The sequence below is a fragment of the Colobus angolensis genome, unplaced genomic scaffold (genome assembly GCF_000951035.1).
Source record: "Colobus angolensis palliatus isolate OR3802 unplaced genomic scaffold, Cang.pa_1.0 Scaffold176, whole genome shotgun sequence".
Classification (NCBI taxonomy): Eukaryota; Metazoa; Chordata; class Mammalia; order Primates; family Cercopithecidae; genus Colobus; species Colobus angolensis.
Window position 1 is genome coordinate 86,162 of NW_012114888.1, and position 16,710 is coordinate 102,871.

Genomic DNA, 16,710 nt, shown 5'->3' on the forward strand with positions numbered 1-16,710 from the left:
TCCCCGCTCCTCCCCGCCCCGCCCTCAACCTAGTGCCGGCTGGAGGCTGCGCAGACCTCGACGGCACTACATGACGTCACAAAGGGGCCAGACCAAGTGGGGCAGCACCCTGCGATCCTGCGATCCTGCCCGGCTCAGCCTCCTTCACATATCTGCTTCCTTAAGTTCACTCTTGCCCAGATAGCTTTCAGTTAAAAGCAAAGAATGAAAGCACTAGGTTGAGACACTACGCGGCTACACCCACATCCACTCCTCCACTCTCGCCAGGCAACCGCGCCCCCCGCCTGCAGTGGCATCGCCCGGCCACGCCTAGTGGCCGGGCTTCCAGCGCGAGCAGGCAGGCAGAACGGGAAGGCGGGGCCAGGCCGGCGTACAGCCACATCTCCCCGCCCCTGAGTGGGCCTGGCGCCCGGGGCTGGCCTCCAAGAGTGGGTACCGGGAACAGCCCGACTGGAGAAGAGCTGCGGGAAGCAGAACACCGCCCCCAGCGCCCAGCGCGCTCCAGAAACATGAGCACAAACGCCTCAGCCTCCTCCCCCGGCGGCACCGGCACTGGCACCACTACCGGCACTGGCACCACTACCGGCACTGGCACCACTACCGGCACTGGCACCGGCACCAGGCGCGAGGCGGAGGGCCCGCCCGAAGCCGGGGGCACAACTTCCCAGGTCCGGAACCCGGCCTCCAACTTGGACGACACCTCGTACAACTCGTCCGAATGGAGCGTCCTTTCTGAGTGGCGGTCCGTCTCGGATCCGCTAGCCATTTCCCAGTGGAGCACGTCCTCAACGGCCGAGGCCGCCTCCTGGACCTCCAGCATACCCTCCCGAATCAGCACCCCCGGTCTTAGCGAAAGTATGGACTCCGACTCCAAGAGTGGCCTCCGGGGTTTCAGCGCTTACAACCCGAGCAGTCGGATCCCCGAGTCTACCACCCGCTCGAACTCCTCCGATGTGGCCTCCACAGCCTCCAGCCAGGACACCGGCATTCTCTGCGTATTAGTAACAGGGTAACCCCGCCCGTAAACTCCCCCCACGAGTCATTGCAAGGGTCTGTCTTCTCCTCAGGGTTCAGCCCCCCACGGGGTTCGGTAAAAGTACCCAACCTGCCCCCTGATTCCATCCTGACCTCAGTGCCCGGCTACACTTGGATATTTGTACGGGGACCTCCTATACCCAATAACCTTTCGCAAGTGTCAATACAAGCACCTCCTACACCCAGTAACACCCCCCGAGTGTCAGTACAAGGGTCTGCCACATCCTCAGTGCCCAACTTCCCCTGGGGTTTGGTACCAGGACCACCTCTACCGGATAACATCTCCCCAGTGTCGCCACAAGCACCTCCTGCACCCCATAACATCCCCCAAGTGTCAAGGCAGGCGTCTACCCCCAACTCAGTGCCTCACACTCCGCGGGGTTCAATACAAGAACCTCCTGCACCCAGTAATCCTTTCCAACTGCCGACACAAGGACATTCTAAACCTAATAACTCTCGCAGAGTGTCTGTACAAGAGTCCGCCCCGCTCTCAGTGCCCAGCTCCCCCCGGGTATCAGCTGAAAGATCAGCTCCGCCCCTGGGCGCTCCCGGAGTATCAGCAAAAGGGTTCGCCCCGCCCACAGTGCCCGGCTCCCCCCGGGTATCAAAAGAAGGATCGGCTCCGCCCCCGGGCTCCCCGGGGGAGTTGGTAGAAGGGTCCTTCCCACCCTTTGCCGTCCGCACTCCTGTGCCTCCGACCCAGGAGAGTGTCAGCCAAAGCATGGAGAATCAAGAGAAGGCGAGTAAGGCGGGCCACATGTTCGACGTGGTCGTGATCGGAGGTGGCATTTCAGGTCAGTGTGGACCGTAGCGGTGGCCTGGGGGGTCATGGCCAGTCAGGGGTAGGGAACCTGCAGTAGCGCTTGTGGCGTTTGGGGGTCTCTCATGCATGCGAGAGTGTAGTGTAGCCATGGCTCGGCCCCATATCCTGCGAGGTGGGAGTGGGGGTTGTGCCAGTTTTGCTGGTGGTGTGATTGGGGGAGTCAGACACAATAATTTTACTACTACTACTATTAAATACTAATATTTAATTAGCTCTTGCTGTGCAGTTATATTTAGCGCTTTACGTGGATTTTCTCAGTCCTCAACAGTCCTGTGAGGTGGGAACTAAATTCATCCCCGTTTTGCAAAACCAAGAAACTGAGGTCTGGGGAGTTTCAATAACTCTCTTGAGGTCGAATCACCTAGCTTGGAAGTGGCTGAACGATTTTCTCCCATTTAAGACCTGCAGTACTAATTCCTGAGGTGGCTGCTTTGCCTCACTGATTTCATATCCTTTGCCCTAAACAGAACATCAGGATACAGATTTCTGTAGTATTGAGGGAGCAGTAGTGTTATTCCAGCCCTGCTCTTCTCTATTTTCCCTGGAAAATTTAGTGGGTGAAGAGGAAGGAGGTAGACTCCTTTAAGAAAAGGTAGGAAAAAAAAAAAAAGAGGGGAAGTGGGAGTGAGCTCTTAAACTATTCCTGTGTGTGTGTGTGTGTTTGTGTATATATATGAACTTTGTGTGTGTATATATATATATATATGAACTTACAGGAAGGTGTAGGGCATTTATTATCCAAAGAGAATCCCTTTATGAAGCAGGGGCTGAGGGCCCTGTTGTATCCTCCTTCCTTCTTTCACTAAGAGGTACCACCACCTGAATCTTGTCTTCATGAGCCAGTTGGTGGGCCAGGGTTCCCCTGGTCCAGGCTTGGATTTGTGGCTAACCAAGTGAGTGGTGCATGAGGCTTTTCAGTATCTTCCTGGAAGCCTCATCATGATTGATATATTAATTGTCACCTATGTTGCCATCATTGGTAAAATGTTAGAAATTTAGGAATTTTGTTACCTTTCAGCCCGGGCTAGAATACCACACTGACCTATCCTGCCCCCACTAGTTGTTAATAATTTCTGAGTTATCCCTGCAGGGTCTGATTCAGAAAGAGAAAGATGATGGGAGGGAGTAAGTAGAGTGGCCCCACAGTAGCCATTTTTATATATAAATCTTTCGAGGAGACGCTGAACATGCTTACAAATTAATGTTGGGTAGAGATAGCTTTTGACTTGGCCTGTTCAGGATAAACAGTCACCTCTTTATCCTGAACAGGCCAAGAGAAGAGATTGGCATGAACTGTTGCTTTGACAGTTCCAGCCAGTACCAGCAAAAACATACATGTATGATGGAGCATCAGAGGAAAGCAGCTCCTGGTGGAGAGTAAGAAAAAGGAGTATTTCACCTTGTTTCTCTTTATGTATTTATGTATTTGTTTATTCATTCAAAAAGCACTTGTTGAGTACCTGCAGTGAAGTGCGCTGCTGTTTCCCAAAATCTGGTCCCACTAGGCAAGCCTCCTAAAAGCAATATGGTTGTAGATCACTGGAAAATAAATGTGATGGCAATGTGTTATATACATTGAGGAGGGGTTCTGGGTCCTCTCCCATCTCCATACCATCTGTATTCTGCAATTCAGAGTTCTTTCTGGGATTTTATTCTTAGTCTTTTTCTTGTTCGGTCTCCAGAATTCCTTAAGGAGCGTTGTTTTTGTATTTTTCCTCTGCCTGATTACCTGCTCTTCCTCCCTTTCTATACTTTATGCTCAATACTTGGTCATTAGCAGAGGTGAAATCACCACGTAGCTGATAAACTTTATGCTTTATGGCCTTATAACTGTAGGTCTCTTCGGTTCTCATTCTAAATAAATAACCAGTTTCATACTCAGTCCTGTATTTGCAATTTTGCTTTCTTATTTCTTAGAGAGGTTACCCAACTTATATAAGTTGTAGGTCCCACAAAACCTGAATCTGTCCATGGTCACTCTTAATTATTAATTTATTTCCATTTGGGGCGTTTCTTACACAGTAGTTCACACCCCTATTCCAGAGGCCAGCTTCAGTGACACTGGAAAAAGCACTTGGCTTCCTCTAATGTCATCTCCATCAGTCAGATCTGAGTGATTTTAATACTCAGACTGACCAGAAACGTTGCTTTCTATCTGTGGTACCTTCCCAGATGGTTCACAACTGAAATAAAAGTAGTTGCAAGTGTGGCTCATGTTAGATCCTGGACATCAACTGAGTGTTTCATGAGCGGGTGAGAAGCATCACTTCCCAAGCATTCTTGTGAATTCAGAAACATACCATTTTTTGTGTGTGCTTGGCAGTATCCCATGAATTACTTAATAGTCCCTGTGGCAGTTTTATATGCTTTTGGACGTTCTTTATAACTGTCGTTAGGACTTGCATGCTTTGATAGGTTACCCACACGTTCATAATACATCACCAATCCATAGCATCAGCAGTGTTATTTCTATTATATAGCTCCTAGAAGAGTACATATTCTAAGTGACATTACTCAGAATTGATCCATATTAGCAACATTATTTTTTAATCTCTCTACACAGAGAATAACAGCATCTTGATGTATCTCCTTTTTTTGTCATTATAAAACATAAAATAGACTATGTCTTACAACCACAAACTCTTTTTATCTGCCTAACCACCAATTAAATAATTATATATAGTATGTTAATAGTTGAGAGGGGAAATAACCCTGCTGATTTGTTGGTCTAGTGATATCTTTAAAATGCTCTGGTCCTTAACCATTCATCATCTATCACCATTTCCTTTTTGAAACTCCTTTCATGTTTTCTGCGATGCTGTTGGATCCTGAATTTTTATCCCATACCGACTGCTGCTTTTCCATCCCTTTCATTGTGCTCATATTCTTGCAAGCATCTGGTTTTGAAAGGTTCCACTGTTCATCACTTTGGGGTTCTTAGGTACTCTCTCCCTCTCTTTCTCATCCTAGGACTTCAGCTGTCCCTTATCTGTAGAAAACTCTCAAGTCTCTCATTTGAATCCTCTTCTTTCCCTGAACTGTCCCATAGTTTATCTGCTCCTGGGTATTTCACGATTGAACACTTCAGGTTCAACATGTACCATAGCTACTGTGCTAGCCAGTCCAGCTTCTTTTCCTCAGTTCCTTGGCTCTGTTCTTAGCACTACCATCCCTTCTATAATTTTTGACATAATCTTTTCTTTTATCTTCTGCACCCTTTTAGCAGATCCTTCTCACTCTTCTTTGGGGCTATCTCTCTTCTCCTTTCTCTATGATGACCTCCCTCCCCCCATCACCAGGACAGACTCTTTTTGAAAAAAATTTTTGTATAAATGTAAGGCATACACCTGCAATTTTGTTACATGGATAGATTGCGTAGTGGCGAAGTCTGGGCTTTTAGTATATTCATAATGTGAATAATGTACATTGTACCCATTAGGTAATTTCTCATCATCCACCTTCCTCCTGCCCCCACACCCTTCCAGTCACCAATGTCTGTTATTCCATACCTCTATGTCTGTGTGTGCACATTATATAGCTCCCACTTGTAAGTGAGAACATATGGTATTTGACTTTCTTTTTCTGAGTTGTTTCGCTTAAGATAATGGCCTCCAGGTTCCATCAATGTTATTGCAAAAGCTCTTGACCCCTGAAGCTACCTGGTTATGACCCCCTTCCCAGTGGCCACCCTTTACTATAATGTCTCTCCCTTTATGTCCCTCCTGCATGCAGTGTTCTCCCAGACTTGATTTTTCTTAAACACTTCTTTCATCACCTTGCCCCTCTGCTCAGGGCCTTCAGTGCTCCCCTATCAGCAGTCTCTCAAATACCTCCCTACCCCGCCCCGCATCGTGACAAGTAGCATTTCCTACTCTTTTCCAACATGGGTTTGAGCTTTAGTCTCACTGCCTCGTGTCCTCAGGCTACACTACCTTTATTTTGTCCCTTCATGCCTCATCTGTTTTGATCTTAACATGGAAGTGCTTTTCTCTTACATTTATATTCTATCTATCCTTCAACACTTGGCTGAAGTTCCTTTCCTTGATCACTCTGGCTCCCTTTGATTTTTCTCTCCTCTTGTAGAGCTTGTAATCTGTACTTAACAAACAATTTACACTTGTTTTCTATCTCTTATTTCATGATTTGATTTTAAGGATAATGGCTCAGTCACCGAATTCAGGTGCTAGTTCTTACTCATGAGCTGCCACAGATACAATAAATGACAGAAAACTAGCGGTGGAAGATTTTAAAATGTGCCCTCAACTGAGAATTTCTGAAATGGCTCTCTTTCGTAGAGAAAAAAAGGAAACAAGAAAAAAGCCCACCTCCAGGGGACAATGTATACTTCCTTCATGAGTCTGTTTGGAATTTGAGTCTTTGGGTCAAAGGGGTTTTAAAAGGCAATCTAGTCTAATCAACTAAGATTTTAATCTTCTTGACAGCACCTCTCTGGTGATTAGGGCCAGATGGCTGTAGCTTTGAACGCATTTAAGGACAGGAAATGCTCGATCTCTCAAAGCAACTCATTACAGGTAGAGGTAGCTCTGGCTCCTGGTCTTGTTTAAGCATTTCAGGAGCCTCTACCCATATACTAAGCAGGGACCAGATCATGGGGAAAGAAAGGTATATAAAGATGAGTAAGTAGCATCCCTGTATATAAGGTACTTCTATCTTCTGGAAGAAGTAGTCAAGTGGGTGAATAATTGACATGAATACAGTGAGATAATAATTGATAGGAATATAGTGAGATAAATATCAATGCAGTGAGATAAATATTAATGTTATGAATATGAACAAAGTGCAGGAATCTTGAGAGATAAGTAGAATTTTAACAGGTAGAAATAAGAGGATGGAAAAAAGACATACCATACAGGAGATACTAGAGGAATACAGATACAGTCATGAGGGTAAGCCAGACATGAGCAGTGCTTAATTTCCCAATGGCGAGAGTTCCAGGGAATGACAGTAGTTGTTTCCTATGCCTCTAGGGATGTGATCCTGGTAGCTATTGAGATGACCCCAGTGTGCCACGTCTACCCATGATTTTTGTTCCTGTGTGAGCTGCGAATGGTTAGCGAGTGCACAGTGAAAATGCCTTAGTCATAACGCTGGATTGTCCTGGGTGAATACAGTGTTTCTTCATTTTTTTTTTTTTTTTTTTTGCAATTAAATTCCAAGTGCCATGTAGAAAGACCTCTTCGTGTCCAAATAGTGTTTAAGCAATAGAACTCCTCTCTATTTTTGTCCATCAGCTGAGCTCTGCTAAAAGAATTGAGAACACTAGCTGCCCAGAATTCAGTGCTGTATAAAATCAGCAGGAATGAATTTTTCTTATCTGAGAGACAGAAAAGCTATTTCGCAAGAAAAATGACTAATGTTCAGCATTCCGATGACTGAGTCCACAACATACCACAATTTCCCTTTTTGCTGAAATATATCACCCGTAAAAATTATTCTGCTAGGACCATTTTAGGCATTTTAACCCAGAATTTGGCAGCATGTACTGTGTGGTTTTGCAGTGATTAAGAAAAGCTTCCATTTAAGAAATGCCACTTATTTTGGGTGCCTTAGTTATTTGAATACTCTGAGGTTCAATGTGGGCTGAGCATTAATTTTGTGCTGTTTAGGACACTTCTCTGCCCCTATTTTATATTTTATTTTTAGGATGATTTTACTTCATAAACTTTTTAAATACTGAACAAATAACACAAGAATTACATTTATTTGTGTTCTGATTTTTTTTTTTTTGAAATCTTCATGGTTGAGGGAGCTTTTGGATTTATCTGGCATTTAATGGGAAATTTTAGCATTTAGTCAATACTAATTGATTTGAATTGTTACATAATCCTCAGCTATTGTGAAACATGTATTTAACAATAGATCTAGGTATAGCATAATTGCATACATTACAGAGACCAATAATGGAGAAAAAGAAACATGGAACACCATTATTGGTGAATATTGGGTCACAATCTTTGTGTAGTTGTGGCATAGAAATATTTTAACCTATGAAAAATCTTGCAGTATTTGCATTCAAGTGTACTCAGAAAGACTAAGGTTGTATTCTAGTTTTATATTACATACAGGGTGCCCAGCCCTGTGATTTAGAAAGTGTAGACATCTGATAAATAGTTGTTAAGGAATATACTTGTATGTATGAGATGTTATAGTATAGTATATATATGTATGTATAGATTTCATAATGATAGGTGTTTTTTTTTTCATTTTAATTTTGAGTAATTAGAACTTCAAAAATTGAATCAAAACGTTTTCTAAATGTTGTGAGCATTTGAGACAAATTGATTGTTGGGACTGTTTCTCCTCCTTTATCATGACAAATATTTTATGTTTTTACCAGCAATTTGTATTTTCCTTCAAACAATCTATTTCTTGTTATGTTACCATCTATCATTGTGTATTAGGGAAATTTAAAGTCTTTGAACTGTGGTTTTGTCATCCAAGAAGTTGGATTAAGTTATATGTGATATATCTTCTGGTATGGATTTTTAGTAATTAATCAATTTCATGAAGATCCGTCTCTTTAGTTTTCTTTCTTGGACCGTCCTCAACGTTTTTTTCTTCTATGCTTTATTCTGGGAAGAGTTTGCATTATCTCTCATACTGACATTCTTCACAAACTTAAATCAGGGCCTGGGTCTCTCCACAGGTGCTCATTCACACTTTCCCCATGGCTTCTCTGAGATTTCTTGAAAAACCCTTTTCTAGTTGTTGCTAGGCCAAAGTAAACAAAGCACACTCATTAACAATATTTAATTGATTGATCAGATAAAAGTCTTAAGAACATAAAAAACAGATGATAAACTTTAAGAGTTGAAGTAATTATATATTAACCATGTCCAAGGGTTATAGAATAGTGGCCTATAAGAGCCCAAAGGGACTGAAACAGAGGCTCAGAGGGGTCAAGGGAATTACCAAATGCCGCAAAATTCTTAGCTATGTAACTTGTCCTTGGATGCATAAAATACTGACTTCCAGGACAGTGCTCTTTCTGTACCTCACCTCACTGGACTTGCTTTGTCAGCTTATCCATAGATCTGCAGTAAACCTTACTATTGTTTTACTTTGAAGGTTGATGCTCTAAAGCATAGTGACTACTGCTTGACAGAAATTTATATAAGACATCACAGGGAATGTTATTGCGTTCTGAACATTTAAATTTAAAAATATGGGGCACCCTATTAGGTAAAATGACTTTCATATGACAAATCTATTTCCTTTTTGGAAAGTCCATTCCTAGTGCATTTAGGATATGTAGAGATTGTTGGGATAGTTTAGATCAGTGATTCTTGACCTTTTGGACCAAATGTCTCTTGGAAAATCTGATGAAAGCTATTGGACCTTTTCACCCAAAAAAGCATACTTTTACACATAGATGTTTTTCTCCCCTGCACCAGGCCAGTGTTCTGGAAACCTCTTCTGTGTCACTGTCCTAGTAGTGTAATTATTTTTAGCTGATACTGAGGCTTCATGAAAGTGGTGAAAAATATTTCAGAGGATTCATTACATCATTAGACAGTTACTAGTAATGAAATTTTAAATAGACCATGATGAAGAGTCAAAACATTCAGGCTGGAAACGAAGGCACCTACATTTGCTATATTAGGTCCATGATAACTAGAGAAGTGAACTTGACATGTTTTGAAAAGAAAGAATTTGGGAGAAAACATTGGTGAAGGAAATGGAAGGCTGTGGTGGTTAAGATGATTTCTTTTAGTAGTTTTCAAAGATTGTTTATTTAAAGTATCATTAGCCCATCGTCTATTCAGTGACTTGTGTGAGGAATAGACTCTATGTAACCTCTGTGTCACAGGGGTTACAGCAATGAGCCTGAAATGCTCTTCATACCTGAAATTGGTTCAGAGGTCCACTGTCAGCACAGAGAAGGGAGGAGTTAATTCCACCTGGAGAAAGTGACAAGGAAAGGATTTCATGGAGGAAGTAATATTCGACAGAAGTGTCATAGATTTTGGATAAATTCTGAAATATAATGAAGATGACCTTTAAGGTGACCATTTCCAGATTAAATGAGTTAGCTTGGAGCTGTGGCCTAAGTTGAAGACCATTTTCTTGCTTGTATGTGTCTGTTCATTCATTCAGTAAATATTTGTCAATTGTGCATCACTATATGCCTTGGGTAAAATTTATGGGATTTGCTCTCTGCTTTTCTGCTTTGGGCATATTGCCTCAAAAATGAAATGCTTCTTCGAAAATCTGATGAAATCTGATTGCCTCAAAAATGAGGCAATATGAGTTGATATTTGGCTATACTTTTTATTGTCCTTGGAGTGTTCAGTCCAAGAGTCCAAATGTGCAGTTATGTAAGAATTCTGTTGGCCAGAGACCACTTCACTGAATAATAATTAACTTAATATATCATGCCGTGTACTCTGTACAATTCCTAGGTGATGATGAATATCAAAGTTGAAGAAAGATGTCACTTTCAGGAATAAAGAGATAGAACTAGGCAGGCATCAGAGTGTACACCATAGCTACACTAAAACCTTGCCCCAACACGCTCAGCTTGTGCTCTAGGCATTGTTCACCTAGGACCTTGCCTTTGGGAGTTTACTATGCTATTTGAGCAATCAATCTTATAAGAGATTAAACAAGCTTTCCTAAAGTGTGTTTTCAGGTATACATTTTTTTTAAAAAGCAGAGGGTGGATAAATGCTGAGTTAAATGGGTCTTTTTGCTGCAGGACTTCTCAGGACCATATGCCAGGGTGCACCAGGCATTTCCCAGAAGGAGAAACAGTATATGGTGTCCCAACTTCCATGAACATTGATACTTCTCCCCAGAGCATCTTTCTTGAGGACTCATGTTCCATAAAACATTTAGGGAACTACAGCCCATCCTAGTGTGCAGAGTCCAAGGACAGCAGTATGGAGTGTCCCTGGTGTATTTTAAGTTTCAATGAAAGAATGGGGCAAATAACAAATGAAGGGGGAATTGCATTCCCTAACTTGAGTGAGATCCTTTTATCTAAAGTGAAGATGAATGCTGAACAATAATCAAATAAATTAGGACTGTCTAGACAACCAGTCTATTGAATTCAGGGCAAATTGAAGTTAATTGTTAGCTTTCATCTGTTTATTACTTGAGACAGCCCTATCTTTTTTAGCCTATCAAAGGGATTAGAAGATTTAGCCTTTCCAAAAGCAGAGAATTATGTATCTGAAAGGAAGTACAAAATGCAGATGGGCATAGGTATAGATTAGATAGATAGATAGATAGGAATGGTTTTATATATCAAGGGCAAGTTTGCATGTACATTGACATTCTCTGTTGTCTTCTGCCAAAGAGCACAATGCTGGTTCAAAGATCAGAAAATGTGCTAGCGGTATTTAGAATCTGCTGGCTGACCTAGGCATTAAAATGACATGGCACCCTATCCTTGTCAATGTTTCTTAATTGCTTGAAATAAATATAATCTAGGTAGCATTAGAAACTTCCCTGTTGCCCTCATCCACATAAGCATGAAATTGTTTTCTTAGTATATGGTTCTTCTATTCATTCCAACAAGCATTTGGGCATCGCAACGTGCAGGCTCCATCCTAGGGATGCAAAGATTTATAACACATTTCTATTTTTTCATAACACATGTTTAGCTCATTTATACATCTCAAGATTAATGCATCTAAAACAAGACACTTGATATTTCCCCATAACTATTCTTCACCTGGCTGTTTCCAACTTAATAAATGGTACCACCATTTAACCAATTGCTCAGGTTAAAAAGCTTGGATCCATTCTTGGTTCCTCTCTTTTTGTCATACACCACATCCATTCCAGCAGCAAATCCTATTGGCTGTAGCCTCAAAATACGTTCCGTATCTCACGGCTTCCCACAACAACTGCAACCACAGTTATCCCCACCCAAGCCATTGTGGTCTTTTGCCTTTGTCCAAGCCACCATGATCTCTTGGCCAGAGATACCTGCCTCTTTACTAGTCTCTGTACTTCCTTCCTCTTTTGCCCCACTACAGTCTGCTTTCCTCACAGAAACCAGGATGATCTTTTAATAAGTTAAAATAAGATGAATCACTCCCCTACTTATAAGCCTCCAGTAGCCCCTATCATACTTAGACCAAAACCTAGAGTCTTGCTGTGGTCTACAAGACACTCTGTCACTTAGTCTCTTCTTCCTTTTCCAGTCTCATCTCCTCACTAATTTCCCTTTGTCTGTGCCAGCCTTATTGTTCTTTGAGCACATCAGCCTTTTTCCTATCTTCCCCAGATACTTGCATGGCTCACTTCCTTACTTCATTAAGATCTCTGCTTTAATGTCACCTCTCAGATGCATTCACTGATGACCCTGCGTAAAAGAGCACTCCCCACCTCCATGGCTTACTCTCCCCTTACTCTGCTTTGTTTATCTTCATAGCACTTAATATTTCCTTAATAGTTCATAATCACTTAATATTAGTATTTATTCCTTTATTTGTTTTTTTTCCCCATAAAAATGTAAGCTTCATGAGGACTTAGTTATATTCACCTATATCACAGCACCTAGGATGATGCCCGGGACTTAGTAAGAGTGCAATATTATTTTATGGGTGAATAGATGAAGGAATGAATTTAGCTAGGTTTATGATACTTGTGAAGGGGTAAGTATACGTACTTGCAGAAATATTCCATTGTTATCCATGCCTTAAATGCTTCTCATGAAGACAGCCCACATTTCATATATCTGTAGGCTGTATTTGAAACATTTTAAGGGGAAAAATAATTTGAGGTAGAAAAAAATTCTTAATGTTTGTGTGTGCTAGTTTTCTCTTTGCAAACACAGTGATGCGCTACAGGATGCAGTACATTCAAGTGAGTGTATATTGAAAGATGACTCTTTATTCCACTTCAACCCCAAGCACTATACCCCAAAAATAACTGCTATGATAGTTTATTGTGTATCCTTTCAGATATTTACTGTGCAAGTATGAAGTATATACATTTTTTGTTATTCTACAATGGGCCTATACTATATACAGGGAATCTCAACTTTGCTTATTTCACCTTATTTATTTCAAAGAACTTTCATTCATTTTAATAGCTGTATAGTATTTCTTTTTTTTTTTTTTGAGACGGAGTCTTGCTCTGTCGCCCGGGCTGGAGTGCAGTGGCCAGATCTCAGCTCACTGCAAGCTCCGCCTCCCGGGTTTATGCCATTCTCCTGCCTCAGCCTCCAAAGTAGCTGGGACTACAGGCGCCCGCCACCTCGCCCGGCTAGTTTTTTTGTATTTTTTAGTAGAGACGGGGTTTCACCGTGTTAGCCAGGATGGTCTCGATCTCCTGACCTCGTGATCCGCCCGTCTCGGCCTCCCAAAGTGCTGGGATTACAGGCTTGAGCCACTGTGCCCGGCCGAGCTGTATAGTATTTCAAAGAATGCCTCTACCACATCCTTGTATGTAGCTCTTGGAGCACATGGGTAAGTTTATGTAAGAGAGCTTACTAGGGTTGTAATTGCTGGATCAAAGGGAGGTCCATTTATAGGTTTTGATAGCTAATGACAACAAGGTTGAATCACTTTACTTTACCACCAACAGTGTAAGACAGAGTCTGTTTTTCTGCATCCATGTCAATACTGTGTTTTAACTATTTTCATTCTTCAACCCAATAAGCCAAAATGGTACTTTATTTTTATGTTTCTCCAGTTATGAGTGAGATTGAACACCTTTTCATTGAAAGCCATTTACATTTCTTCTGTAAAACTTTATGTTCACAAATTTTGTTTTTCTTTTTACTTATTTTAAAAGCATGTCTGGTCATTTTTCTTATTGATTTGTGAGAACTTTTTATATTTTGAAGAAATGAATTCTTTGTTGAATGTTGCAAATATTTTCTTTTTATGGCGTCTGGTTTTGTGTCTTGCACAGAAAGCATTCTTTATTCCAAGAATATTATTTTAGAAAAATCTGTCCTACTTTATTCTAGTTTTTTCAGGTTTTTATGTTATGCATTTAAATCTTTCTTCTGAGTTTATTCTGAGTAAAGAGTTAGAGAGAGATTCTGCCTTACTTTTTTAATTTCCCCAAATCAGATGTCTCAACACAATGTATTGACTAAACCAGGATTTACCTACTGATTTGTATAATTTAGGCTATTTCTAGACCATATGCTCTTATTTCTCTGTCTCTCTAATCTTGTACCAGCACAACTCTTTTTACTGTAGCTTTGCCATACATTTTAATGAAAAGTTGAGCTAGTTATAATGCTTTTTCAGGAATTTCCTGGCAAGCTGGCCATGCTATTTTTCCATGTGATTTTTCACCTGGACAGGTCTAGAAATAAATATGTAAAGAAAAAGTTACTAATATTTTAATTGAGATTTCATTACATTTGTAAATTTATTTGGAGGAATTAAGGTCTTTATAATACTGTTTCCTTTTATCCAAAAATAAAAACTATTTTTTTCTGTTGAAATCTTCTATTGTGTCTTTTGGTGATTTTGAAGGTATTTTTCAGGTAGATTTTTCAGAGCTCTTGTTGAGTTCATGTTGCTCTAAGAAGTGAGCTTATTTTTTCCCATCATATTCCAATTCATTGTATACAGGGTAGATATTTATCTTTTAATATTAATTTTGGCTGGGCACAGTTGCTCACAGCTGTAATCCCAGCACTTTGGGAGACTGAGGTGGGCGGATCACGAGATCAAGAGTTCAAGACTAACCTGGGCAACATGGTGAAACCCCGTCTCTACTAAAAATACAAATAAATAAATAAATAAATTAGGCAGGCATGGTGGTGTGCACCTGTAATCCCAGCTACTTGGGAGGCTAAGGCAGGAGAATTGCTTAAACCCAGGAGGCAGAGATTGCAGTGAGCTGACACCGCATCACTGCACTCCAGCCTAGGCGAAAGAGCAAGACTCCATCTCGAAAAAAAAAAAAAATTTTTTTAACTAGACATCTTTTTCCTTGAATTTTCTTTTTGTTTTTCTTTCATTCATTTATTCATTCCTTCTTATCAATTTTCCAGGCTAAGTTTCCACTATCCATCCACTATGATAATTTTCTCTCTTCTCTAACTTTTATACCTCACTTCACCTTTATGGCATTGATTAGTACTTGCCCAATAATGTTAAATAAAATTGGTAATGCTGGCATTTCTACCTTGTTTCTGATTTTAATGCTACTGTTGTTTCACCATTAAGCATAGTGTTCAAGCCAATCATGCCAAAAGCTCTGGAAGCTCTCCTAAATCGCTCCAGGCGAGCTGGCTTAAGGACCTCCGTAGCACCTTTTCTTTACCTTTATTGTAATCTGGAACACAATGAACTTGATAATGTGTTTATCTTACTGAACAGTGTTGATGTGTTTATCTTACTGAACAATGTTGACAAATTCTGTGTACATCCTCAAAGAATTAACTTTCCACAGATCGCCCTTTGGGAAGTGCTGATTTAGAGAGATACATGATCAACAATACCAACCATAGCATAAAGGAGTTTAAGGATTGAGACAAAACCATGAGGCTTAGAAAAAAGGAGGTCATCAGTGACCTTAAGGATAATGGTGATGATGATAGCTCATACCAGTGGTACATTTACCAGGCATCAGTCACTTGACTGCGTAATTATACATGTTACTTTGTTTAATATTCACATTACCCACCAAGGCAGAACAATTATTATCTCTGTTTTATAGCTGTGGCAACATGTTGAAGAAACTTTCTTAAGATTATCACACAGTAAATAACAAAATGTGATTGCACATTTCACTAGCTCTATAGCAGGAGCTCGTCCACGTAATACTAGGAGAATCAATCCAGAGCCTGCCCCAGGAGTGTTTTGTTTGGCCAATTCATTATGGGATTTTTGTTTTGTTTTGTTTGTTTTGAAACTGTGAATGCCTTCAGTAGGCATACATACCATTGAATTTGTGAGTGTTTTTGAATTACAATCTCTGAAGTTTTATAAACTCTATTCATTCATTAATAAATTATTTCAACAAATATTTCCTGAGTGTCTACTGCATGCCAGGTACTATGCTAGGCTCTGGAGATACAGCAATAAGCAAAAATGAGCAAAGACCCTATTTTCATGTGGGCTTAATTAAATAACATACAAAAAATTGTGTGTGTGTATGTGTGTGTGTGTGTGTGTATGTGTGTGTGTGTGTGTGTATGTATGTGTGTGTAGTGCCAGGTAGTAATGTGTGCTAAGAAGAAAAATAAATCAGGGTAGCAGGGACAGAGTGTGACAGATGAATATATTGATTGTCTGCATTGACGGCAGGGTCACTGGGCATTTTCCATGAGGAGTATACTACATTTCCAGGTTTATTCAAGTTAGGAAATGGAGACAGCTGATCATGTGTTGTAGAAAGAAATTCAGAAATCACATAGGAACTGGAAAGGGTGGCATGAGTCAAATTGAGGAATTTCTTACTTTTCTGTGATAGAATAATGTGAATATTCTTGAAGAAATAAGGTAAAGCAAGTGACCCAGGGAGAGGTGGAGAAGGCAGGGCTAAATGTGGAAGCTAGGTTCCAAAGTGACAGTATGCCTGAGACTTATGCCCTGGGAAGCAAAGGGATTATTTCCTCAAAGGCTTCATTGCATAAATTAACTCCCAAGGCATGCTATGTGGGTGAAATCATCTCCTATACCAATTCTCTGGGGACAGCAGCCATTTTGGGTCGTTGGAAGCATTGCAGAATTGGTGGTAACACAGTTTCTATGGGCAGTTGCTTTAAGAACTTGGAGCTTGGTTTGAGGTTGCCATGGTAACACCACTGCTGGCTGCATATAACATCTCACCCAGGCTCTCTTGATCTAATAACCAGGACCCACATTGCCTTGAACTCTTTCAAACAAGGTGTGCTTTTAGCAGAC

General features: G+C 41.0%; 1 protein-coding gene across 2 annotated transcripts in view; it reads left to right on the top strand.

Annotated features, from left to right (window-relative positions):
- Positions 1–353: 353 nt before the first annotated feature.
- Positions 354–16,710, top strand: part of MAOA (monoamine oxidase A) — an 86,519-nt gene continuing 70,162 nt past the window's right edge. The window contains exons 1-2 of one of the 2 annotated variants that reach the window (XM_011938653.1): positions 354–1,829; positions 3,128–3,235. Coding sequence is in view for 1 of the 2 variants with exons in the window: in XM_011938651.1 (XP_011794041.1) it covers positions 1,757–1,829 (73 nt within the window). In the remaining variant the exon portion in view is untranslated. The remainder of the gene's footprint in view (positions 1,830–3,127; positions 3,236–16,710) is intronic. The other variant, XM_011938651.1, reaches the window with a different exon arrangement.